Source organism: Dermacentor variabilis, chromosome 5 (genome assembly GCF_050947875.1).
Source record: "Dermacentor variabilis isolate Ectoservices chromosome 5, ASM5094787v1, whole genome shotgun sequence".
Classification (NCBI taxonomy): domain Eukaryota; kingdom Metazoa; phylum Arthropoda; class Arachnida; order Ixodida; family Ixodidae; genus Dermacentor; species Dermacentor variabilis.
The window spans coordinates 137,281,605-137,307,279 of NC_134572.1; the positions used below are offsets into that span (position 1 = coordinate 137,281,605).

At 45.4% G+C, this 25,675-nt stretch overlaps 1 protein-coding gene and 1 pseudogene across 1 annotated transcript in view; one reads left to right on the forward strand and one right to left on the reverse strand.

The window, feature by feature from the left end:
- LOC142583191 (uncharacterized) overlaps positions 1–23,311 on the forward strand; it is a 40,795-nt gene extending 17,484 nt beyond the window's left edge. The window contains exons 2-6 of the mRNA XM_075693546.1: positions 13,818–14,189; positions 15,722–16,072; positions 18,308–18,328; positions 20,616–20,708; positions 22,341–23,311. Of these exons, the coding sequence (XP_075549661.1) occupies positions 13,818–14,189; positions 15,722–16,072; positions 18,308–18,328; positions 20,616–20,708; positions 22,341–22,402 (899 nt within the window). The 3' untranslated portion in view covers positions 22,403–23,311. The remainder of the gene's footprint in view (positions 1–13,817; positions 14,190–15,721; positions 16,073–18,307; positions 18,329–20,615; positions 20,709–22,340) is intronic.
- LOC142583858 (U2 spliceosomal RNA) lies at positions 2,864–3,044 on the reverse strand (annotated as a pseudogene).
- Positions 23,312–25,675: the final 2,364 nt, after the last annotated feature.

Here is a 25,675-nt window from a genome sequence, read left to right on the forward strand (position 1 = left end):
ATTGCCTTGAAATAATAAGGCTGTTATTTTACGGATGTAATTTAATGCCGCGTCCCCTTCCAGTTTGTTCCCACCTTCGTCTAGGATATAACCTTGTATTGTTCAGATTTCCAGCCTAATGAGTTAATTTGGTCCGAAAGTACTCTAGATGCAGCCTTCTTTTCCTCGCGTATTTCTGACGACCAGCGCCCACTTTCACCTTTAATCTTTGCTTGAACCAGTATTTCAATCATAGATTTTGTTCTCCCGGTATATTTCCAATTTGCTGTCTACTTTATCTTGCGGCAACTGTGCTTTTTGTGCTTACCTACGCTCTTGTGATGCTGTCTGCCGTTCATCGATCGCTTCCAATTTCCTCCGCGCGAGCACGACGTAGCAAACGCGGTAAGGTATTAAAGCTCGCCACATTTAACCTGGTACCACAACAGCACTTGGTGACACGAGAAACTTGAAATGGTGCGCAACAGGCTGAGCGTCATTCATTCCACGTCGACCCACACGGCTCACTTCGAAAGGATACTCAAGCGACTAAATAGATTCAACGTCCCTTTGTGGTGGCGTCCACGAAAACTTAATCGTTCCGCATTGGAATGTGCTGACACGCCTGCGTGTGACTCCTGCGGGACCGAAGAAACCACTGAACGCGTCGTGTGCTTTTGTTCTCAGTGCGACGTGCAGCGCTACCCTCTGCGAACATCATTAAACCGGCTGGACTCAAAATAGTTTTAGAAACCAAGATGATTGAACTATGACCGTGCGCATCGCTTGTGCAGAAAGCAACCAGGGAGTTGTTATTGTACTTGAATTCAACATGTATCTGAAGTCATTTATAACTTGGGGCACACTTTCGAGTGTGCGCGCTCCTAGTGCCCTTTCATTCGCTTCCCCCCTCTCTCTCTTTTCACCCCTTTGTTCCTTCTTACCAAGTGCAAGGTAGCGAAAAAGACGCGAGTCTATTTGACCTCCCTGCATTTCTGTTGCTTCTTTTTCTCACTCTTTCTGTAATGCACACTTAAGAATATCTTATTCCCGGCTTCCGCGGCACTCTTCGTTGTGTGACATAATAGAAATATCTAATCTCCTGCCGTTAAATAACGCACTTACACAATTGGCACATCGCGCGAAAAGGGAGAGTCAATAACGAAATCCATTTCATCGTGTGTTCTTTTCTAGAGTGAGGAGTTTCATCTATTGCTGGGCATCGTGATGGTCCTTTCTTTATGGCTTTGTTTTAGAGCACAAAGATTAGCTGTCACCAGTCTTAATGTAATGTGATCAACAATAGCACATCACGAAACTATACGAACATTGCAGCCAGAAAAAGAAGTGGAGCAGCCTGCCACGATTAATCATTCCTTAGCAACTTTTTTTTTTATCGATAGTTGTAACTGCGGCTCACGGTGTACCGTATTTGCTGGATTTTAAGGCCCACTTTGCTTCCGGTAAGATTTGAAATATGACATACGCATTACAATCGAGTGCGAAATGAAAACTGCAGTGGGTGGTGTTGGGATCACCTATCTCGAATCTTACATGTCGATATTGAAGGCCGTGTTTCGTCGTATCGCAGCTTTGAGAAGAAGCTCCTGCTATCGCCGGTAGTTTGTCATCATTGGATACTACCTATAGCTGGCGCCCGACGTATGATTCAAGGTCCGCTGTGGCTCTTACGCAATAATATATTTTTGTTTACAAGCGATAAAAACATCGATATTTCTCTTTTTTTTACAATGAAAATCTAAAGGAAACAATCAAGGGTAGTGCATTTCGCACTTCTTTCGAAGTTTCAAATTCCTCCTCTCTATATTTTAAGTAATTTCAAGTGAGGAATTCATAGTCAGGATCAATGGAAATCGGGTTGTGCGGAACAATCAAAGGCGTGTTATAATGGAGCAAATGCGGTATATTTTCTACTCCTTCTTTGTTTGATTTCACCACTCTTACGAATTACTGAGACACATTTCTCTTCCGCGTTATTGAGTTTCCCCTCTGCGCCACTTCCTAGTGCGTGTTTCCCTTATCTGGGCGCCTTGCTAGCAGTTTATTCCTCGCCCTTTCCATCGCACAATACGTCCGCTTTTCTTTTTTTTTACGCACTGCTGAACATAACTTGATGTTTTTCCCTCATTGTCTGCAGACGTAAATAATGCTGCCCGAAATTGCCCGTGACCGTGCTCTCGGTATCGCGCTGTGAAATTTGATTTTAGTTCATTTTAAGATATATCTGTGTATATGACAAGATGGATGCACAAGCGGGGAAGCTTTTTGTAGTTTCAGCTAAACAACGTTCTTTATGAAAGACTAATGGTCACTGCCGCATAATTTCGCGCTACTGTTTTTATTTACACCCAGGGACAGAAGTGGAGCGCAATTTTCTGCCAATCGAAGTTATTGCTTTTCGATATCCTATTTATTCCTTCCGGTAAAACGTTATCTGCAGAAGTGCAGTGAAAGTAACCGCCGCACAGGGGCCTCTTGCGAGTAGGAGCAACTAGAATGAAAGAAGGAACAAACTAATGAATGATTTATATTCGATAAACATGTACCGCGTTTTCTTTTTACGTCGAACGCAAGAAGATAGGCTGTGACAAGTAGCGAGATCCTGCCTCACCATCTGGATTACTTGAAGAGGTGGGCATAAGTTGTACGAAAAATCGAAATGTTCTCTTTGTCAATTACCGAGGTTGCATGAATGGTGTTTTCATTAGTTATTTTATGGCTTGCGCAGCAATTCTGACATTGAATTCCGACCGCATTAAAGTCATGTCCATTCAGCATAAATTTTACGGCCGAACTGTATATGACTAGTTTCTGGAAAAGATTGCGCGCATCTATCGAGTCGTGTAGATCCAGAATTTCTCCCCATACTTGGGCCAATACCGAAGATAGTGCAATACCGGGCTTACCCGCAACGGAGGTGTAGCAGGTTTTGAGCACTCCGCCAACTTGCAAAAATAAGTTTAATATCTTAGGCCCCAATACAACCCGTATGAGATATTAAGCTGATGAAAAACAGATACTACACTTTGAGCCACGTCGGCCATGTCTAAATCCGCACCACCCTCTCATTGTCGGCGTTCGAAGCGCTTTGCGCGTCTGCTTTCCTTTCCTTTCGCTCCCCTGTGATAGCGGTCCCGTAGGCGTGCTGCCGGCCAGGGCTGCGAGGCGGAAAGAAATGCGAACTGTTCATGTGGCCCCGATCCTGTAAACTTAAAATGTTCCACCGGAGGAACGGCCAGGTTTCAGAGGGAGTCTGTGGGGAACCAACTATGTGTGGCCTGTGCTGTGTGTAACCGCTTGTGCTTTTCGAGTGACCTCACAACCATTGCTGCAATGCGAGACGCCGACCAACGCACGATCGCTTTGGCTGCGGTGAAGATATGTGTGCCCTCGGAGTGCGGTGAGGAGCGTGTCTGTTCTACGTGCAGGTATTCGTTCCTAAAAGGTGTCGTGCCGCGTTTTGCAACAATACATGGGCATGTATACCCCACGGTGCCTCGTCATCCTCCAAGGCTCAGCATTGTGGAGGAGCGACTAGTCGCGCCTCGCCTTCCATTTATGTGCATACGGCGTTTGAAGCACGGAAATGGACGGTTCGACATTAAGGGGCTCACCTACACAGCTTCGCTGGGCATCCACCCTCACAGAGTGGAATGACACTGATTTTTTTTATTGACACCAGTTTGGGATATGCGCCTAAAGGGAGACGAAAGCAGAATGTCGCATTAGTTGGTAATTTTACTCAAGCTTTGATTCTGCAATGCAGCACAAAGACAAAAATAACCAATGGCGAGCAAATTTTGGAGATGAATATCGCTAAGCGCGAGATCGCGAAGTGTATATATATATATATATATATATATATATATATATATATATATATATATATATATATATATATATATATATATATATATATATATATTTATTTAATCCCGATAGTCTGTAGCTGTAAAAGAGGCCATGGTCGAAGATATGGCCTGTTGCCAGCTAGCCAACGCGATGCGTCGACATGTTAATAAGTCCATGTTACATTGGTAGCACTGAAGGCAAAGCTCCCCGCTCAGATTAGAACAAATAAAATCACACAAATTTCACATCCCTGAACTAATGGATGGGTAAGCTGCAAGTCTCTCGGCTAGCGATCGTTTTACCGTAGTTTGACGCCCGCTCCACTAGATGTCTCCCAATTGACTCGCAAATGTAAGTTTGAGAGGGCGATGTTCTTTCTCTACGTTGTCAGGAAGACCACATCGTCCTGCCATCACCACTCCTAAGCTGCGATAGACGCCCACAATTGTTATTCAGATCTTCAGTGCATGCAGTCGAACCATTAGGCTATACACGTGTGGCGTTTTCGATTGCATTCATTCTCAGTTGAAATTTGTTTACTTAATTCTGGCCATCTAAGCACCTGCGCCCGAATTTCGAAAAACGTAATCACCCTAGAATTATTTATGAGAACTAATGCCAGCCAATCGTGATCAAGGTCGTACTGTTACACGAATGTGGTCGGCCAGTGGCAAGGAGCACTTATAAGAAACAGATCTATGTGTATTCGGCTCCTTGGGCGTGGTACCTGAGTGCCAAGGAGCAAGAAAGGATTGATCAACTGGATATAAACACATTTAAGATGTGTTGGATATGCGAGACTACCTCAATGCCTGACAAGGCTCGAACTCGTTCGCGAAACAATGAAATCACGGGCCTATGTTATAGTTGCTCCATGCCAGCATTCATGCATCCATGCCATTAGGCCGGAAACCTCTTGAACCTCATAAGCAAACATAATATGTTGAATCCTCGAATTTTAAATATTAGCGTGGAAGGCGATTCGGCCTGTAGTCTGGCGGCTACAGCTATAGGCTGCTTGGAATCAAATGTCATGTGCTGAGTAATGAACTCGACGAGGATCGAGTTTTGATCATTGCATAGGTCGCGATAAAATCAATCTTTCAATTCACTTATGTCGTTTTTCGACATCAATCAGGAAGTCGGCAGGCACCATGTTGCTATCTCAATTTCTTTTGTCCAGTTGTTAAGGTTGTTGATGAAATGCAATAACACAGCGGCAATACCTAAGCAGAAAGATGTCAAGTCATGAGATTCATATTTCCGAAATGCTGTAATACTGAATACTGGAAAAATTCATTAGAAAGAAATATTTCGAAAGGTTTCATTTTGCCAATAAAGTTGCGATTAGCGTATTTGCGAAGGTCTCGTTTGAAGCAAACAAACGTTAATTCAAATACAGCCGTGCTCGCTAAGGCGTCTCTGAACTGTCACTGAGTAGCTGTTCGACAATAGTAAAGCACACGCCGTTTTAATGGACGTACAATTTACGAGAAATTCAAGTGCAACTAAGTCTACAGCACTATTCTGTGAGACGATGCTATAACGAAGCGCTCGACAGATAAAGATCATAAGAACAAAAATTTTGATTCTCGGGCCGTGCTTCACCAGAACGATGGGCACCGTCACCACCGCATTAGATATTTGTGATTCGGAATACTTGCTTGTGAAATCAGCAAAATCAGGAAAATTAAAAAGAAAATTGCCTGACACAGAGTGTGCGGCATTGATAATCTTATCACGAATGGTTTGGTACGCACGCACGCACGCACGCACGCACACACACACACTCTCTCTCTCTCGCGCACATACACAAAGAAGACAAAGTAACCGCCGAGGACTTTTTCAGGCGAGAAAGAGTTTGCAGTATCAATTTAATATTCTGATGGGAGACTGCAGTGCGACGACTCTGTCTCTTAAGTTCATTTCTAACTCTCTCGTCGCCGTGGTGCTGTCGTAGGAGACAGTTCTCTCGTGAAAGATAGCGCTTAATATGCTTATTCCCCAGAAGGGAAGCAGAAGAAAAATACTTCTGCTGAGTAAAATGCTCCTCGGAGCTTCACGACACTCGGCAGAACGGTGGAGACAACCAGCCATGACAACCAGTTCCCGCTCTTCTTTTGACCGAGTCAATTGTTACGTTTTCCGCATTCGAAAAACGTATTTTTTTTTACTTTTTGGTGTAAAACATAAAAAAAATAATCTGATTTTCTTCAGTCGCGTACGCGTGGTCCGAAACGCTTGCCGCTTACCCTGAACTAGCGTGAAGAATAAGAAAGAGGAAATATTTCCATCCTGATGGGCCGTGATTCAGTCCTATGCTATTCAGTTTTTTGCTAAATGTTTAAGAGGAAGACGGGAAGAGCACTCCAAAAGTTTGAGCGTCATTCCAGGGAATTACCCCTTGTGTTCCGAGGAGGGCAACGCATTACGGCAGCGTCATTTATCGCATTTTCGTATGCGGCTGCGGTCGTTGCAATTGCAGGCCTGCATCAGTGTCTCCGTGATGCGTACTTGCTTTTCTGCCCAAGTGTATGGTGAATATACTGCACGAGGAAAGACGAGAATTTTCGAGCAAGAAAAAGAAAGAAACAACGGAAAAGCTAATTACAGAACCAGTATTCACTCTTGCGAAAAGGAGTTGCCGTCACTGCCTCTGTTCCCAAGGCGACACTGAAAAGGAGCGCTAAATTGGTTTAGACTAATAAAGTGTTCTTTAAAGACTCTACTTCTTTATTAATTTTGGAATAATGAGTTGATTATGCGAAGATAAAGTGAGGGCCAAAGTTCCATGCATTGAAATTCGTACCGGAACCCTAACGCCAGTGCGTCAGTGTGCGGTCTTGAATTTCAGTGTATTTTCCCACATTTGGGTTACTGTGGCCGTACAGTGTCATACAATTACTACAGGGAACTTTGGCTCTAGTGTCTACGAGAGCTGCAAGAAGGGTGGTTCAGCCAGCATGGCAATGATGGGTGGTACATGTATTTGCCTAAACTCCGGGTTTGAAATGGCATCGTGACTTTGTAAACTGACCAGTTTCGAGAAGGTATTACGTTTTGAGTAACAAAATAAATATTATTACAATCGTCCGACGGCAGAAATTTTGAACGCAGGAGCTCTAGCGCAGAATCCCAATATTGAAACCATCACGCCACGACCTCTCGGACAAGCCGAACCACTGCAATCAGCAGTGATTATGCGTGAACGCAGTCTTATTGCATACTTCATTTAAAGTATAGATGGCTTAGAAATTTGCGAGAATAAAAGCAGGTAAAGCAAAGCAAACAAAGCCACAAGAATGTCTGGAGCCACAAGCACGAAGATCAGGTAAATCCATGTACTAACGATCATTCGCTGATGGCTGAATGGGTCGCAGCGCCAGAGTTCCGTACAGTTATTATTGCAGGAAACTCTTTGATTGTGGCTCGGTAAAAGTTCTCGAAACTTGCCACGTTCCCTCTGTGGCTCTTTTATGACACAACGCAGTCAATTTATATGGATCAATAATCCAACAGAATGCCGTCAGAATCTGTGACGTCACGGCGAGATAGTGCGCGAACTTTAAGGCGGCGTCGCCACTAGCCTTTTGTTTCTTGCTCTTTTCTGGCTTAACGAGCGTCGTCTTACGATAAGAATGGTTTTTGCTTGTTGTTTATTGTAGAGAGGGTAGTTTACTAATTATTTTCGAATATCCGCTCTCTTTAGATCTCCTTTAGAGTGTGTGCAGTGTGCTGGTGCTTGTTTGTGTCTCGAAGCAGTCGCTAAGCATGCCTAGGAGGGACTTTCAAGCCCAGTAGGTCGATATTCAGATATGTACCTTCATCTGTTCGTTGAACTTTGTCTCTTGTCCCGCCTCCTTCCGGTCTCTCTCGCTATTTTGTACACACTTCGTGGCACTAGGATTTCGTTCCCGGGTGTACCGGTTTCTAAATGGCCGCATATTAAAAAAAAAGCAAACAAACAATAACGGCAATCGGCAACTGACAGGAAGTTCTATGCGTGCCCACCACCAGGTTGAAGAAGCCTGAAAGACCGGCGCGCTTAGATCACTGGTGATTTTTTTTTATTATTATCGACTTAGGGTGTTGTTTCCGCGGGATACGTTATGTAGATTTTTTTAGGCCGTGCCTTTTACGTGACTGCTGGCGACCCTCTCAAAGTGATTAATATCCCGCCGTGCCGCTCCTCGTAGCACGCGCGTGTTCTCTTGCTTCTGCGCCTCGCATGTTTGCTGAAAACGTAGCCCGCTGCTATTTGTCATGCGAAAAGGACCGGTAGCGCGTGTACGTATTGAAATTTGGTGCTTAAAGAAATAAAGGCAAAACTAGGCGCTTGCTTGAATCGAGCGTGCGCTGTACACCTCGATGTTTGCTCAGTTTTTTTTGTTTTATAGCGTGGAATTAATTAAGGGTCAGCATACTGGACCACCTTCCATTGTGATTTGACGTGATTCTAACACAGCGGTCTCGTCAATAGCAGCCATACTGTCGCATTTAATAAACAACAACAACAACAACAACAACAACAACAACAACAACAACAACAACAACAACAACAACAACAACAACAACAACAACAACAACAACAACAACAACAACAACAACAACAACAACAACAACAACAACAACAACGACGACGACGATGACGACGACGACGACGACGATGACGACAACAACAACAACAACAAAATAGTCGCGAAGTGATCATCTCATGTCAAGACATAACAAGGTGGCCACACACCCCTTGTCGTACAGGGGCTATTATTAAAGAGCTTTAGTTTGTCGGCAAACGCATTGTGTTTACAGAGTAAGTAATTGTGGAGAACGACTGCAAGTTGGGCTAGTCGGGACATATTCATTATAGACGATGAGAAAGAGAACATGGACACGTCCTTGGGAACGTGAGTGTGGCTGTGTCGTTCTTTGCTTGTGTTTACGATCTTTTGAGCACCGTTTACGATGATAATAATGGGAACAGTGAACGCTAGTATCTATACGCTGGTTACGACATCTTGTGAGGTTTTGTTGGATCACAACGTGTTAGAAATAAGTTTGTGACATGATTATTCTTTGTGACCGAAAAAAAAAAGACAGACTGCGTGTTAACCATTGCGTCGCCGCCGTTTTTTAAAACAGCAGTTAACTGGAATGCGCTTGGTCACTGTAACAATAACTTCCATCTGTGGTCAAAATCTGTGCCACAAGATGGCTCCACCCACGCGGCCACTCATGCAAACACCTCCGGTAACCAAGTATACATAAACTGCAATACGTTCACGGTAAGGTCACCAGACGTCCGAGACACGCGTCGCTTTTACTGTCGTGGTCTCAGTGTTTTACGAAGCACATATGGGTCGGTGCTTTGTCTCGATTTGGGCTTTCTGGAACCAGAATTATACCGAAATGCCTGCCACGTGGTGCCCAATCGGCGTTTCAGTTTCTGGGTTGTGGTGGTGCCTCCTTCAAAGAGACTGGAGAGGCATAGCGGCAAAGCAAAACAATGTCGGAAATGAGGCAGCGTCACCTGGACCTGGAGCGCAACCGGCGATCTTCGTTCGACACGCGTTCTGTTCGGTTGCTGCAACTTCACAAAGTGGCAGCATGAAAAATTTGGGATAACGGGGCGGAGAGATCATCCAATCGGCAAGTGGGGAACCCCCTGGAAGTTTACATCCCTCATTCATCGTCTGCTTGCAGACAGTATACTAGAAAACAAAATGCTTCTCGTCTTTCAAAGAATAAAGTCTGTATCTAAAAATGTATTTTTTTCTTCTCAAGCTTAAACACGTTTTCAAATAGTAATGCGTGTGACTACTACAATATATACCTGCTAGTTTCTCTGCGTCGTACCTAGGTGGTGTAGCTCACAGCGAAGAAAAAAAAAGAATAAAGAAATGACGGGAACAGTGGCGCATTTTTCAAGAGACAACAACGTTCCAGTAGCTTGCTGGCACGCGATGATTGGGTCAAGTTCGCCGCACAACCAACAGTCTATTTGTTTCGAGGAACGAAAGGGACGCCGGAATTCACTTTCTGCCATTTCTTCAAACGCGTTTCGCACCTCCGCTGCTCTCGTTCCTTCTCAAGCAACGCCAATGCAACAACCGAAGTTCCGATCGCAAGCGCCATTTTTCCGAATTAAACAATGGATTCGATGCGAACGTGCCATTCCGCGGCCTAAGCAGACAGACGTACTCTGCGTAGCCGGTCTCTTAACGAGCGTATGATCGTTCCAAACTTCCCAACTCCCACCGTGTTCGGCGGATAGCAGACGACGTGCTTGGTTGCAAGATGATTGACGGGAGAGTGTCGTCATTTTGACGTCACCAAAAATTGGGCCGCGCTCCGCGGTTGGCGACGTCGGAGCGGAGTAGGCTAATCGCGCGCGCCGGTAACCTTACGAACGCGCCGAACAACGATCTCCAATCGCACCCCAGGGGTGCGATCGGAGATCGTTGGCCTCCTAAAACGTATGACCACTTGCGACTTGCACATTTTGGAGCGCAGCTCTTAGGCGCCCGTTCCTGCGTTGAACATCGGCGTGCCTCGGCGTCGTACCTCGTAACCGAGCGAACGAGCACAGCGAAAGATGAAAGCGAACGCGGAGCGCAGCGGGGAGGCGAAAGAAGAGAGCACGAGAAGGAAAATGGAGGATGAGCGGAGCGGTAACGGCGTGCGCATGCGCATGCGCTGAGCTGTCGGCGGCCAAGGCATCCGCAGACTCCGGGGCGATGTCATCGGCGCTTCCGAAGGGGGCCAAGGTGGTGTGGGGTAAGGAGGGCCACTCTTGTCCGCGGCCTCTGCTGCTGAGGTCAATCCGCGATGCCAGCGTGTGTCGGGTATCACTGTTCCTGCAAGGGGCGATGGTGAGCGGCTACGAGTAAGGCTCGATGTAACGAGCCCTTGGGTTTGTCGCCGCTGACACCGGTGGCACGATTTCCCCGCGACGAAGGGCCACTCTCGTCGTCGGTGGAACGAAAGCGTGAGAAGAAAAGCGTAGTTCCACGCAAAAGGGACTGTGCGGCGAGGATAGCTACGATGTGGCGCCAGATTAGCGCACGTCGACTTTACGGAAACAAAGCGCTGCATTGTCGGAGGTCTGTCTGCGGTGGCTGCTGTGAATCGCACCCACGCGTCACCCACGCGTCACCCACGCGCTACCTCTCGTGATAATCCTGATCGCGAGGCAGTCGCGCCACACTTTGCAATGTGCCGTACGAGACAGATTGTCCGCGCCAGCGGCGCTACTCACAGCGTTCTCCTCCTGATATAAACCATTTACCTATGTAATCATAGTACAAAATAATGACAAGTGAAATGAAAACAGGTACAGAGCTGCCCTTAAATTTCGCATTAGGGAGTATCGTAATCCTTGGTGAACTTTTTTTTCCGTACGGATTGAGTTCTGAATGTATGGGCATAGAGAAGGTATAGTTTTAACTGGCGACACTGAAAACAGTGCTCATGTAAAGAGTAAATGTGCGCATGACGTGCTAGGAGGAGTTCTTCGCGTATATTAGAAAAAATAAAAACGTGGCAAATAGGATACAGTCAGCTGTGCAATATTCCCAGGCAGTTATATGTGCACTCTACTGCAAGAACGCGGCCCATGCTCTATATGAAATGAACAAAACTAGGAATAAATTTTCAATAGAGTTTCTATTTCCGACAACCCCCCCACTCCTGCCGTCCCGTTTTGGCGTCTGAAGGATCTGGTCACATTAGTTTACGGACAAGGCTAAAACTCTCCATTCGCATGGCTTTTTACCCTGAGGCATGCGGAGCGAGGACCAAGATGCGAATACAGGAAGCTGAGCCGGCGTAGCGATCGCTGCCCGCCGAAAGCTGACGGCCACTCCGAACACAAACGCAACAAAAGCCACCGAGGGAGCGGATATTGAATGGGCTTCGGGCGCGGGCAGGGCGGAGGCGCGACCGCGGTGTCGTGCCGGGTTGTTTGTCTTTCGTTGTCGCGCTTTCGTCGAAAAGGGTGGCGAATATTGGGCCCGACCTCGCAGGAAAAAAAGAAAAAAAGAGAAGAGGAGAAAGAAAGAAAGAAAGAAAGAAAGGAAGAAACGAAGAGAGACAATGTATGGCTCCACGCCTTACGCGTGGGTGCCGAGAGCCTACCTTCACGTGTTGTTGTCGGAATCGCTCGTGGCCTCTCTGAGTTGTTCCCAGAATCCCGGCTACAGGCCCTTGAGAAAGACAATCGTAAGCCTGAAAAAAAGGAGAGATAGAGATAGAAATAAAGACAGCATTTTAAAGCTGGTAAATTGCTGCGCAGTCAAAATTAGATGCGGATGTAGACTAAAAGACAAAAACACACTACTTGCAGTAAAGTGCTTTGTTCTACTGATATTAGCTTTTGTGGTGATTTGAGGACGTTTACGGAGTTCAGATGTGCCGTAAAAGATTACCCATCCCTTACAATTCAGTTCAATCAATCAATCAATCAATCAATCAATCAATCAATCAATCAATCAATCAATCAATCAATCAATCAATCAATCAATCAATCAATCAATCAATCAATCAATCAATCAATCAATGAAACAGGTGTATATTGCATGGCCTGCTGTGCTAAAACCGCTATTGCAGCTTGACCCAGCGAAGAAGTCAATTATATGGTCTTCGGGATCAGTCAGACAAAGCACGTAGGTGCACATAAGAACTAGAGCACTGGGTCATTTCCAGGCCTTGGAAACTAAAACGAACTTGCGTTAATAACTTGAAATGACATTTTTCTAGTGCCAAAGTAAGATGCCAACTGAACGCCAACCGCTTCTTCTTAGGACGCGCTTAGCTGAGGAACGATTTTTCAAAACAAAGAAACTGTCTTTGGGAAACAATGTGCAATTATTCGGTGCCATCATGTAAGCGTGCAGGAAAACGATCTGAGTATTATTTTCACATTGCTTGCAAGATTCAACAGGCGTTGTGCCCCTTCCGGTGGCAGTTGCCAGCCTCGCTTTCCCTTTCCAGTCAAACTTATAGACGCTTTCAAAACAAATAATAATAAATTCAACACTACTCACCAGTCTATTTCCAGGTGTAAGCTTAAGAAAAGCAACAGTGCAATTCTAGTACATTTCCCTTCTGCTCTGTGTCCTTAACAATCTGAGAATAAAAACATGAAATATTACGCAAAATTAAGGCGCCGGTTCTGTAAATACGAACACGAGTGGCGACCATTGCTTGGCACAAATATAGTTGTTAAGTGAAGGGAATTCAATATACTGCAGGCTGGCGGCCGCTTGCAGTTATATTGCTCCAACAATGCGCGGACCGAAGCGGCATAGCACGAAATTTCCTACGTTACCACGTATCTGATTCATTTTTATAATAAAAGCTACAGTTAACGCTATTCATGCGTGCAAAGTCCACTTTCATGTTCTCTCATTTCCTGGCTTACACACGATAGGAATACACTTGTCGCTATGTCCCCCTCTTCACGCGACAACCACCTGACTCTTCCGTGATAGGAGGATCTAGTTTTTCATTCTATAAAACGAACGTCTCAAACCAGGCGTTGTCGTGAATAAAGTTTTTAGTTTAGAAGTAGTTTTTTCCTAGATGTCTCCCGCCGGCTTCTGTTTGACGGAAACAACGTCTTCACCAGACGTGGCTCAAGTTGAGTTGAGTGGCTGTAGGCTACTGGTGGGATTGGCCTTGTAGTTGCTGCGGGCAATTGCTCCACCGTAGCGACACTAAACTCAAGGCAGCACACATACGAGTTGACGCAAAAACTTATACAGCCGTCTGTACTACCGCTAATAGACGCGCCCGGTCACGAGCTGTGTTCTCTACAAAGTGGCGCAATGAAACGACAAACGCTGCCCAAATACCGACACTTCTACAGAAATACACTTCCTCTTTGTAGTCAACAGGGCTGCACATTGAAAAGAAAAATCAATTTCATTTATTTATTTTTTTTTAAATCTTTCCGGGACCATGCGCAGGCTTCTGCTGTGCCGTGACCATCCGACGCCTGCTGGTGCCGCGCTGGGTGCAGAACGGAACCGAGACGCCCGCGGTGCTGGACTGCGAGTACGTGTACAACGAGAACGACTTGAAGCTGGTGGTCAAGTGGTTCTTCAATGACGGACCCGAGCCCGTGTACCAGTGGATACCCGAGATGAGGCTCCGGGAGGCGTTCGGTGTGCTGCAGGGTCGCCTGGACGAAGCGTTCTCCGTGAACTCGCGCGACGTCTACTCCCAGTATCGCGCCATCCGCATCCTCAGGCCCACGTGGGAGCTCAGCGGCAAGTACACCTGCATGGTCACTTCGCTGGCCGGCCAGGACGTCCGACATCAGGACATGACCATATTCGGTGAGCGGCGTCCCTGCCATGCCCGCTACGGGGCCAAGCGTCGTCCCACGAACGAGTTGCGTGGGTAGGCTAGATGCTCGTCGCGGTTCACTAAATACAGGGAAATAGACAGAATGAACGAGGAACGTGTTACTGCCATTTACACTTTATTGGCATCGGAGCCTTCTAGTGCGCGTTCCGGGTGAAACCTGGCCTGCAGCGATGGTCCACAAATAATATCTCAAACCGGCTTCTCTTGCATATTGAGCATTGTTCTTCGTTGTTCTTCATTTGCTACAAAAATTCTGAGCGCATGAACTGTAGCACCGTTAGGAAGGGTGCAAGGCGAGCCACATACCTCAAGGGAAGAGGAAGCTTGACAAACATATGGAAAACAGGTTGTTCACATAAGTAGAAATGCGTAACGCGCATGGGTGAGCTAGCCGCAATAGAAGGCCCAGATTTTCACTGGAGCCTGGAAGTAACTTCTACCTAAATAAAAACAGCGTTAACAACTAAAAAGTTTTTAAACTTTGGGGTTTTATGCACCTAAACAAGTAATTGGACGCACGGTGCGTAGTGGGGGACTACGGATTAACTTTTACCACCTGCGATTTTTTACTGCGCGCCAATGCGCGGCACACGAAAGAGGAAAAGGTTTATACTGGCTTTCGGTGGGGCTCTTTTCCCCAAAGTATCAGAAGTGACTTTCTGTACTTGTTCAGTTCTGTGAAAATTTCTGTACAATACCGTCAATCATGGCAATGCTATTGAGATATTCGCTACGTACTGCACGCATTTGTCTATTCATCTATTCACTGACCCGCGCCTGTTGACCGGCGTGCTTGTCGTAATGACGTGGCACTGCACGGCCAAGCACATTTCAACTGTGCTTTTAACCTAATGGTATTGGTAGAACTTGCTGAACTTGGCCTAAGTTTGAGAATGACGTCAGGCAGTTTTTGTTTGTGTGTGCGTTCAGTAGTGATTCCGGTAATTTAGCCGAGCTCACGCAACACTCGCCCAATATACACCCGCCACGCTAACAGGGCAGGAAGGCGTGCTTTAGTTTAATGGCTCGCGAAGGGTGCCGCAAGAGGGATAAACATGAGTACTTCACTATAATTCGTCAGGGTGTCTTCCGGAGTCTGTAGATACTTAGGTGAATCATTCCTTTCGGCTTCGCAGTGAGGGCGGCATGCCAAGAATAAATACAATACAAGTACTCATGAAGTAAATCGTGATAACAGTAGCCGCGTTATAATGAAAATATTTAATTTTCTTATACATTTCCTGGTTTTAGGAATTTCGTACTTTCTTTTGAAGCGATATTTTAGTGGCACGTCTTTATGCGAACTGGGGCAACAGAGATCTGTTCATCGCGTACTTCAAAGCTACATACAGCAGGTTCGTACAACAGCAATGATTAATTACTATATTGCCGAGACACATCATTTTAAAATAATTATTGCGTAAGGATACAGCAAGCAAAAAAATGTTCTTTTCTCTCTGCATGGTCCCTTCGCCCTTGGCCTCTGTACCACAATCCGCAGTGCCCACCAAGTCGTTTTCCTTCAACTACAGCAGCTCGACTCCAGGCTCTGCTCACCAGTCCCGGTCGCATTCTGCGGAGAACGCCTTAAGACTGCTCTGCGTGGCACGGGGCACCTACCCGAGGCCCGAGCTGAGCCTGTTTCTGATCAAGGGAGCCAAGAGGAGGTCGGCCGACGAAGCGGGGTTTCGAACTTTTACGACAACCACAGTCGAGGAGGGCCTTTTCGACGTGGTCCTGCATGCCGACATGCCAGACAGCCAGGTTTCCTCGCTGGCCGATCTCTTTGAGTGCATACTGGAAATTCCGCACAGCAACTACGCGCTGACACGCAGGATGAGCATCGCGCATGGTGAGAGCCTCCGTAAAATCTTTAGTGCACTGTATTAGACCAATATTCAAGCCATTAGAGTGGAAAGACTTAGGAGTGAGGATCGATGGCGAATATCTCAGCAACCTTCGGTTTGAAGATGGCATTGCCTTGTTCAGCATCACTGTGGACGAATTACAACGACTGAATGAGGACCTTCACTGAGAAAGTGTAAGAGTGGGCTTGAAGGTTTATATGCAGAAGACAAAGCTAATCATCAATAGCCTGGCGAGGGAAGAATAATTCAGGATGGCCAGTCAGCCTCGAAAGTCTGTACATAGGTGTTTTATCTGGGAAAATGACTTATAGGGGACCTTGATCGTGAGCGGGAAATTTACACAAGAATAAAAATGCGTTAAATTAAAATTAAATTATGGCGATTTACGTGCCGAAATCACGATCTGATTATGATGCACGCTGTAGGGGGGGGGGGGGAGTCCCCGAAAATTCGGACCACTTGGGGTTCCTGAACGTGCGCCCGTGGCCTAAACCTGAGTACACAGGAGCTTTGGAGTGCATACGACAAGCATTACCAAATCCTGGCTGAGAGCTTACCATTCTATTCTCGTTGAAAAGAAAAGTGTGCAATCATTGCCTTCTAACGGTGCTTACATATGGGGTAGAAACTTGGAGGTTGAAATAAAAGCTCGACAACAAGTTAGGGACCGCGCAAAGTGCGATGGAACGAAATATGTTAAGCCTAACATTAAGAGACCGGAAGAGATTTTCGAGCACTAATATATCACTATAGCTTGCCTTAACATTTGCCTTTAGTGTCCCTTTAAGGGAAGTGAATTTTTATGCTGGTATACGCACCTGCTGGGTAATCTACGTTCAGACTTTCTTAGGCTTCATTTAAAACACCTCAAATCTAAGTACACGGGTGATTTGGAGTGCATACGGCAGGCATACCGAATCCTGACTGACAGCTTACCACTCTCGTTGAAAAGAAACGTGTACCATCATTGCATTCTACCGGGGCTGACATGCCCTAACTATGACTTGTATTCTTTACACTGTCCCTATATGGGCTTGTGGGTGTTGATTAAAGAAAATGAATTTTTAAGCTTGTATGCGTACCAGCTGGGTAAACAACGTTCACACTTTCTTAGGATTCATTTATAGCATTTACAGACCATCAAAACCACCTTAAATATTCCTTTCAAAGTTTGGCAACACTTTCGCGGACAGCTGGAAACAACAGATTCTGTCTTCAGTGCTGCTGGAAAATCTTTAAAACCGAATCGGCGAAGTAATTATTTGTAGAGGCTATGTCCTGACAGAACATGAAATAATTATATTCCATTCATACAGCATATGTGAGTGCAGTATAATTATATAACAGCAATACAGCAATAATAATAACTTGTACGTTATTCTTTCTAGGTGTAGCAATGTTGCGTTCTTTATTTTCACGATTCAGAATAATACACATGGGCCCAATTATGCTTCGCAGAATTTATACACAAATAGAATAAAACGTGTATACATTCTTGGCTTTAAGATAAGGCCCCGAATTCAGCGTCGATAATAAAGTTCACTCTACCAAGAAAAGTGCTGTGGACTTCAGCCCACTGATATGGCCAGTTTCATATAGTTCTACCGTAGCAGGGCAAAACGCCGCATGATATGCCGATTCCGCGGCGGCCAAGCGAATTAGCCGTCGCCGAATCGCCGTCTGATTATCTCACCGGTCTCTCTTTTGCGTGGCGGACGCCTGAACGCCGGTTAATTGGGAAGACCTTTTACTTAAGTGAAGTTTTGTGAATACGCAGTCGGCTGTTAGGCGAGATTCAATGCTGAAGTAATACTTGAATATAATGCTTGCACATGTAAAACATTGCTCTGTGGTGTTCGTGATTTTTCAGTATCACTGCGGATTTCATAATTCTGTTTTATTTATGGAGGAGAAAGGAAAATGACAATGTTCGGCAAAACATTCTGCCATGGAGCAATATATTTGTACTAAACGTCAAAATAATCCTCTATATTCCTGTGTGAATAAATTCTAATCTCGTGAATGCTCTTGAAGGCTTGCCGACTGCTTGAGGCGCTGAAGAGGTTGCAGACTTTCCACCACTTTCTTGTTTCCTAGCGTATGCTGACCCTCTGTGTGCTTACAGGAATAATTGATAAAATATTTTGTTGATTTCACTGCAAACAGCACATGTTTGTTGCCATGCCACAGTTGTCTCACACTCCTTCTGTCATTTACAGAACTCACGTGGGGAGCTTACGGTGAGTCGCAATTTTTATGCTTCTGTAGTGTTGTATACGACTTCATCGCTTGCAAGCATAGTGGGTAAACAACTTGGACATCCAGTTTTCGGCGAACAACGTCCGTGTTAAGATGTCCCCACACAAGTGGCGTTCCTCGGGACTAAGGAATTGAAGAGTGTGATGTTTCCGCTTTGTTTTTATTGACATTAGAGAATCTGTTTGCTACTTGAAGTATTTGAAGTTGTGCTCCCCCATAACTTGAGAACAAAAGAAGCGCAGACATTGGTCCCTGTTCTAAGACAAGTTCTGCTGAGCTCACTGTGCCAGCTGGGAAGACGAGTGTACTAACGCCAGCCTATGGCCACCAGAATGCTTAGGAAGTATAAATAAATCGTACTCCGCAAAGCGAAACCTTCAAAATTCACAGGATTTTAAACTTTGCAACCTTCTTTCTTGTGCGCTGCCTCTGCAGTGTTTATACGAAGAAAAAATAATAATAAACAGCCAATGACTGTAGTCAACCGTTCGACGGAAATCCGTCTGGCCAGGAAACATGTTGGACAGAATAAAATGCAGTCAGTGACCATGTAAAAAAATGCACAAAATGACGTTTGGGAACCGGGCACCGGGTTCGGGTTCCGGCGTAGTTTTTCTGCGCGGTCATGCTTGACAGCATGCGATGCCTGCTTAGCATTTCTGGTATACCAGAACACCCGCCATGGAGTCCCGCTATGGAACAATCGTGGGTTTATGGAGTCTCAACAAGTTTCACGGAGCCGCTGCTGTGCTTAGCTATGCGGCAACAGTCCGTAGAGTGCCGTGGCAAGCAGATGTCTGGCTTTGCCAGTGGCATCTAAAATTTTAATTTTGAAGGAAGCGATGAGTCGCGACCTTAGCTCGGTGGATGCTTCCTACTCTTATGTCCTAAAGTGCGCGAAAGGATAATAATAAGATGCAATTAATTAAAGCAAGTACAACCGAATAGTTGCTTTCCAGCGCCCGCAGAAGACTGCAGCTAGCAGGTATCACAATCTTAAGAATTACCCCCCTCCCCCTTCTTGAAATAGGTATACATTCATTGCGACGAAAATGACATGAATTCACTTCGGTATCTCCTCGAGTGCGTTTTGCTAATTCTATGCTATGATACCGGAAACAAGCGACTATGTAAAAAATTATTTTATCCTTCGCTCTCCCCATAGTCCGTCACTTTTCCTTTCCCTCTGTTGAATGCTATCCGTACAGGTGACAGCGCACATTGCGCTGTCGACTTCCGTGATTTGTGCCGTGCGCGAGAGCTTGCGTTTGTGCTTGATTTTCAATGTTCTCAGTCAATTGTTTCTATTTTGTCCACCATAACTGCGCCAAAACAACCCCGAGGCATCACATACCGCAGTCCCACATTACCTTGTTTGATTAATGTTTCATACTCTCGCAACAAACCTGGCACGCAGCCTCACACTGACCGAGTGGAACTCGCCAAACTTACGACTTACACGACTGCATCGACTAAACTCCTACCTGCAACTCCGGCCTCCACTCGGACTTCCTCGACGTGAAGCTACGCTTCTCGGTCGCCTTTGGTTAGGAGTTGCCTTCACAAAGGCATACTCAACATTAATTGGAGTGACTGACAGTGCAGCATGCGAGGTCTGTGGCACCGAAGAAAACATCGACCACCTGCTGTGCCACTGTCCACGATACACCCCAGATAGTAAAGAACTTGCCAAAGCTTTCCGAAAACTGGACAATCGGCCGCTTTCTGTGCAAGTGCTGCTGGAACACAGCCCCCATAGCCTATCGGCCCATAAAGCGGTGAAAGCGCTTTTGTGCTTCTTAAGGACGACGGGCTTGTGCGACCATCTGTGACTATTAATGCAATTTCTGTAAGGCCACACATGTCAGCGAACTCACCGCAATTTTCTTCTTTCCTTCCCTCCTCTCTCTCCCTGTTATCTTTGTTTTCCCCCTTTTCCATTCCCCCGGTGTAGGGTAGTCAACTGGACGTTATTCTGGTTAACCTCCCTGCCTTCTACTTATCTCTTTCCCTCCTCCCCTCCCTCTCGGAACAATGAACGTTCGTGTGTAGCGCGAACTGAATCACTCTGAAAACCAAATCAGTTTGGTTGTGGTGAAAAATTCTGTCACCCGGCTACTGCTGGGAAGATGGCTATCGCTATCGCTATCCCGCTGGAGAGCATTGCGTGCCTGACACTTGACGTAGAGGGACCTATGGACATTCTTAAAGTATTTATGGTTGTAGTCTCTAGAATGGTGTGTGACAATGGGATTGCAATGTGTGCAGGTTCTTCTGGAGCGTCTTGCGTGCCCATACTGTCCCTATACTTCGTTGCCTTGACCTTAAGCATCTATATTGTTTCCACGCCACATAGAAACGGTGAGCGCTAACCTTGATCGATGTGCCTATTATGTGTCTACAGCCATTGTGTGTCTTCTCGTTTCTAATAATATAAAGTCTTCAGTTCTGCTGTAAACTAAAATTTGTTATATTTGTAACTAATTCTTTTGTTGTGTCTTACTGGGTAGCAAACTTGCATCCTGAGTGATGGCCTTTGCTAGGGCCGTTGCAGTAGCCGTAGGATGAAATGACTGGTAATATCAAATATTTATTAAGCAGTTCCATAAGTAAAAATCAGTGCAGTAAATCATCGATTTCGGCTTTCCTATTGTTATCAAAGAACGAAGGGTGGTAATTTTATTACTGCGTTATTACTTCCCATTAATTATAGAAGTACGAAGAAGCGCTGATATTTTTAAGATTTAGTAGGGAGTATGGTGCATATTATAACACAGGGCATCTAATAAAGACATGGCTTGGTCAGCATTTGCCTTAACAAGGTCGCATGCGGGAGCATATCCGAAAGGGAAATACTAACTTCGTGTTGCGGTACAAAGGTGGTGGCTGAAACTAGCAATGGTATATATGGCTCGGCCGTTAGCAAATGGGCACAGCCGTTCAGCTCGGCGCCTGTATCATACGGCTACCTCGGCGACCAGGTACACTTTCAAGTGGCGTAATTGACTGATCGCGCTTTGTTCCATCATTGGATAAAAAGCGAATAAAACGTACAACACGATGGAATGAAGTTTTATTAAGTCTACCACATCTTATGGTTTACCGTGTGCATGGTTTGTGGGCTGATGGACAACGTACTTCCGCTTTTTTTACGTCTTGCCTTTTTTACATGGTGACGCGCATATCTAACTTTCTTTTCTTATTCGGTTGGTCCTTCGGTCAGTCACCCAAAGTATACTCTTGCTTGTGGTCGATGCCGCATTCCTTCCTGTGCATTTCTTTTGTTTCCGTATCCCTGCCCCCCCCCCCCCCCCCCAAATATAAATAAAGTAAGCTTACTGTTGCAGGGCAAGGAGGTGTTGTCAAGTGGTCAAATTACGATTTTGTTACATTTCTTTCTTTTGCGGCAGTTCAACCTCACCCTCCCTGGGTGTATCTTTTCGGCGTATTTGCGGTATGGAAGCCCAGCGTATAGGAACACGTAACAGTCTTGCAAACTACAACAAAATAATAATAAAGAAAGAAGAAGAATGCATACCATGCTGCAAGAACCAAAGATTTGTGTACATTTTTCAGTAAAAACATTAGATATGAAGATTTTACCGGTATAGTACTTCTTTTCTCTTTGGCATTAGCAATCCTCTCCTTTCATTTATTCAGTGATAGGGGCCTTTATGACTGATGTCGGCTGTTGGTTCTAGAGGAGTCGCTGCTTGTTGACTGTTATTATTACGTTAAATATTTCGTAAGGATTATTTAACTTTTTTTCTTTAAATAATGCATGGCCCTTCAACACTTTTCTTGGTTCTTCTTATTGGCCCTGTTAAGGCTTGAGTTCTCTGCGAGGTGCATTTTTACAGATTTTTTGCCTTCCTCGAACAAACGAGTATTTAGACACAGCCGTAGAAGTTCAAGTTAAACCGAAAGTTCGTCTGAGCCAACGTCTCGAATGTGTGAAAGAATTAAAACTTCATCTTTTTGGATATTTTACAGGTGGCAATGACGAGAAGCATCACATCACCGAGGACTTCCTAAGCAAAGAAGACGACACGTAGTGAGAGTTATTGCAACTTGTGACAGTCCGTAATTACGTGTTTGTCAGGCATAGTGGAAGCAAGGTTCGAGGACAAGGTGCCCGTTTGAGATGAGCGAAATCACCGCCAACATGGCGTGAACGTGCACAGGTACCCCGCAGCGCCAAGTACACACCATTGTGGGGGACATTTGACAGAGCGGTGCCAACGAGGTGTCAACGTTTCAAGTGACTGCGTGTGACCCTGGTAGCAGTCTTCACACTCGTCCAGTGTTGACTGCCCGCTCATCATTTTGTCTGTCGGATGAAGCAGACAAAGGCGTGGCAAGACGTGCTTCGACACTTTTCGAGAAAGTGTTTCCTTGTTCTACAAGTTCATGCGTAAGCTTGTCGTAATGTGGTGCGGTTTTGCTAACGCTTAAATGACCTCGGAGAAGTTCGCACTGCGGAGGATGTATTGTGGGGCATTACTTACAGAAAGTTAGACAGGATACGGCGCTCGTAAGAATCATCGTCGGAATGTGTCACTTGCGTCGTGATCCAGCTACGGTGGACATTGCGTGCTTGTTTCTGTCGAAATAAAAGTAAAGATTTCAAAGCTGCTTTCAAAACACATTCATTTTGCAAGAGAAAAATAGTTTTAAGCTCACTCAAATATTGCGATCTAGAGCGTTTTTTGAACTGTTGACAGAGGCCAACACAGCCGGAACGAAGCCGTGTCCTAGGATAGTTTAGACAAGTGAGGTAAAGGTGAGTTTCATTGGCTGTGTACAGTGAAACTGTCAGCTTGGAGAGAACGTTTCGACAAGGGGACTTGCCTCCCTTAGAGACACTGTTGCTTTTTTTGGCAAGGTCCACGTATGATGATCGCTCTCCAACCACAGATGAGGAGGTCTTGAAACTTCCCTCTGCTTGTGAACCATTTGGCTTCAACAAGAGGCGAACTTGCATTTTACATATTATAGTGACACGCCAATGACATTCGCAATCCTTTTCGGTGGTCGCCTTGAAGCTTACGTAAGAAATTTAATTCTGAAGGCCCATTGCCTGAAATAGCAAATGAAAAGCTTCGCTAAGTGATGACGTTTTGGAAGGTGTATTTGCAGCCGAAAAAATGTGGAAGCGATTGCTTCTCGCCTGCACGGTTTCGTGGATTTCCTGAATCTGCGCAACCTCCAGTGTGTTGCACTGGTGTTAGCGGCGAAGCGCTTTCGTAGAAGAACTGGCTGCCGCTTGTGGGTGAACAGGACAAAATTTGGATGAAAAACAATACTAAAAATCGTGTCGTCAAGCATAAGTGTTGCAGCGTGAAGCTCAGGCCCAGTGAGCAACAATAATGTTCCGAGGAGCTCACGCCAGAATGGGAATAGCTGGCGGCGGAACCCCGTATTCTACAGCCCAGTAGTTATTTTGAAGGTGGCGACTAAAGATGAACGTGCCAGATTGTGTCACCGGACAAAAAAAAAAATGCAGGTGTGAGTTCGGGCTAACGATGAAACTTAGTATTCCGGTTAAATAAAATAAATTGCTGACTGAGCGCCGAAAAATACTGTGGAAGCTAATGATGATAACTGGTTGTGAAGGAAAGTCAGATTCAGCCAATATCTCCGAAGACAGGAAATAATTCATGTTTTCAACAGTTTGCATAATGCATGTTTTCCAAACAGTTTGAGCCGCAAGACGGCTTAATCATTTATCGTCTGTAATAATTTATCGTCTGAAATTATATTTATCGTCTGAAATAAAAAAAAATGAAAACGTTGCTTCCCTCGAATGAGCACATTTGTAGCGTCCGCATTATAACTATACACCGCCTGCCATGACCTCAAGCGCAACCTTGACAGTCTTTGTTATTACACCGCGCAATTCAGACTGACGCTCTTCTCATTATTTGCGCTTGCTCCCCCTTCGGCTGTTTCCTGTTGTATGCTTTTACCTTCGGTTGAGGCTTAAAGTATAGCAGTGACTCTGGAAGTTTGTCGTCAGCTACTCAAAACTACAAAGTTTGCCCTCGCACACCGCACTCCCCACTACTTCACGTATTTCCTCAAGTGGACTGTCAGTTTCGTTATTTCTTGAGCCCGATATTGCTTTTGCTTCTAATTCCGAAATTATAAGCCATGAAGGGACAAAAAAAGAGAAGAAAATAAACAAGGAAAGAAAGTAAAAGAAACGAAAACAAAATTGCAGTTGCTGCGCAATTCTACTCCGTCCTCATTTAATGCTGCTTTGCAGCTCGTTGAAACCTTCGAAGGGGTACAACATAATTTTTTGTTTCTTTATATACTTGAGCTGGCTTTGGCATTAAGTCTAAAGCTGGCCGAGTAGCCAAGCATTGATGACAGATACGAGGACGGCAGCAGAAAGAGAGCAGACAACGGGGTCGGCGCGGCTTGAATGGTATCGCGAAAAGAGCTCTTTCAAATCCACTCACCGTGCGCAGAGAGAGACTTTATTCTCTGAAAAGAACTACGCGCAGAATCGGCTCAGACACCGCCTCACTCGCTGCTTGTTGCGAAGCGACGCCGAGTGTGTAGCCGTACTTTCATTGCCTCCCAGATCTTCGCGCTTGCTTCTACGTAATTTATTTGAAGTCGGCCCGGCTGTTCGGAGCGACGGGCGTATCGCATGGTCGGCTGCTAGAACTGGCTTTGCCTTCCAAGGAATGGAACACTCCACGGCGCGTTGATCCATTAAGCTGCTTTTTAGACGTCGCCTCACCTCGGCTCTGAGGGCTATGACCTCACTGTGTGTCTTACGCGACGTCGCAAAGCAAATCTCCTCTCATTTTTTTTCTCCAAACCTCTCGTATCTCCTTTAGGTATACCTCGCGCGCGGTGTCGCATTCGCGTGAGAGACCCATGAGTTACTCAGCGGTGGTGAGATCCTCAGTCGGAACGTAAAAACAGGCTTGCTCTTTTCGACTGCAAAAGAAAAGAGAATGCATTTCAAAGCAAGCGATTTGTTCTTAGGAAACGTCTTATTGAGTGCTTCCTGCATTTGGGGGAGTTCCTGGTGCGGAAATTTGATGATGGCACCACGAAATGTAGGTACAGAGGTGGTATGAAAAGGAGCCAAGTATTGCGCAATTTATTATACTCTAAGCACGATTTCTTAGGACAAGATAGACGGCATCGCCAGACTGAGGTGAAACACGTTGACTTACGCAGACAAAGCTCGCACAGGAGAAAAAAAAAACATGCACGTAATTGCATTCTACCGTAAACTATTATGCTCGATCAGTATACTGCCAATATTTCGTTAACAACTGTTGCATGAAGGAGAAGCAATCTCT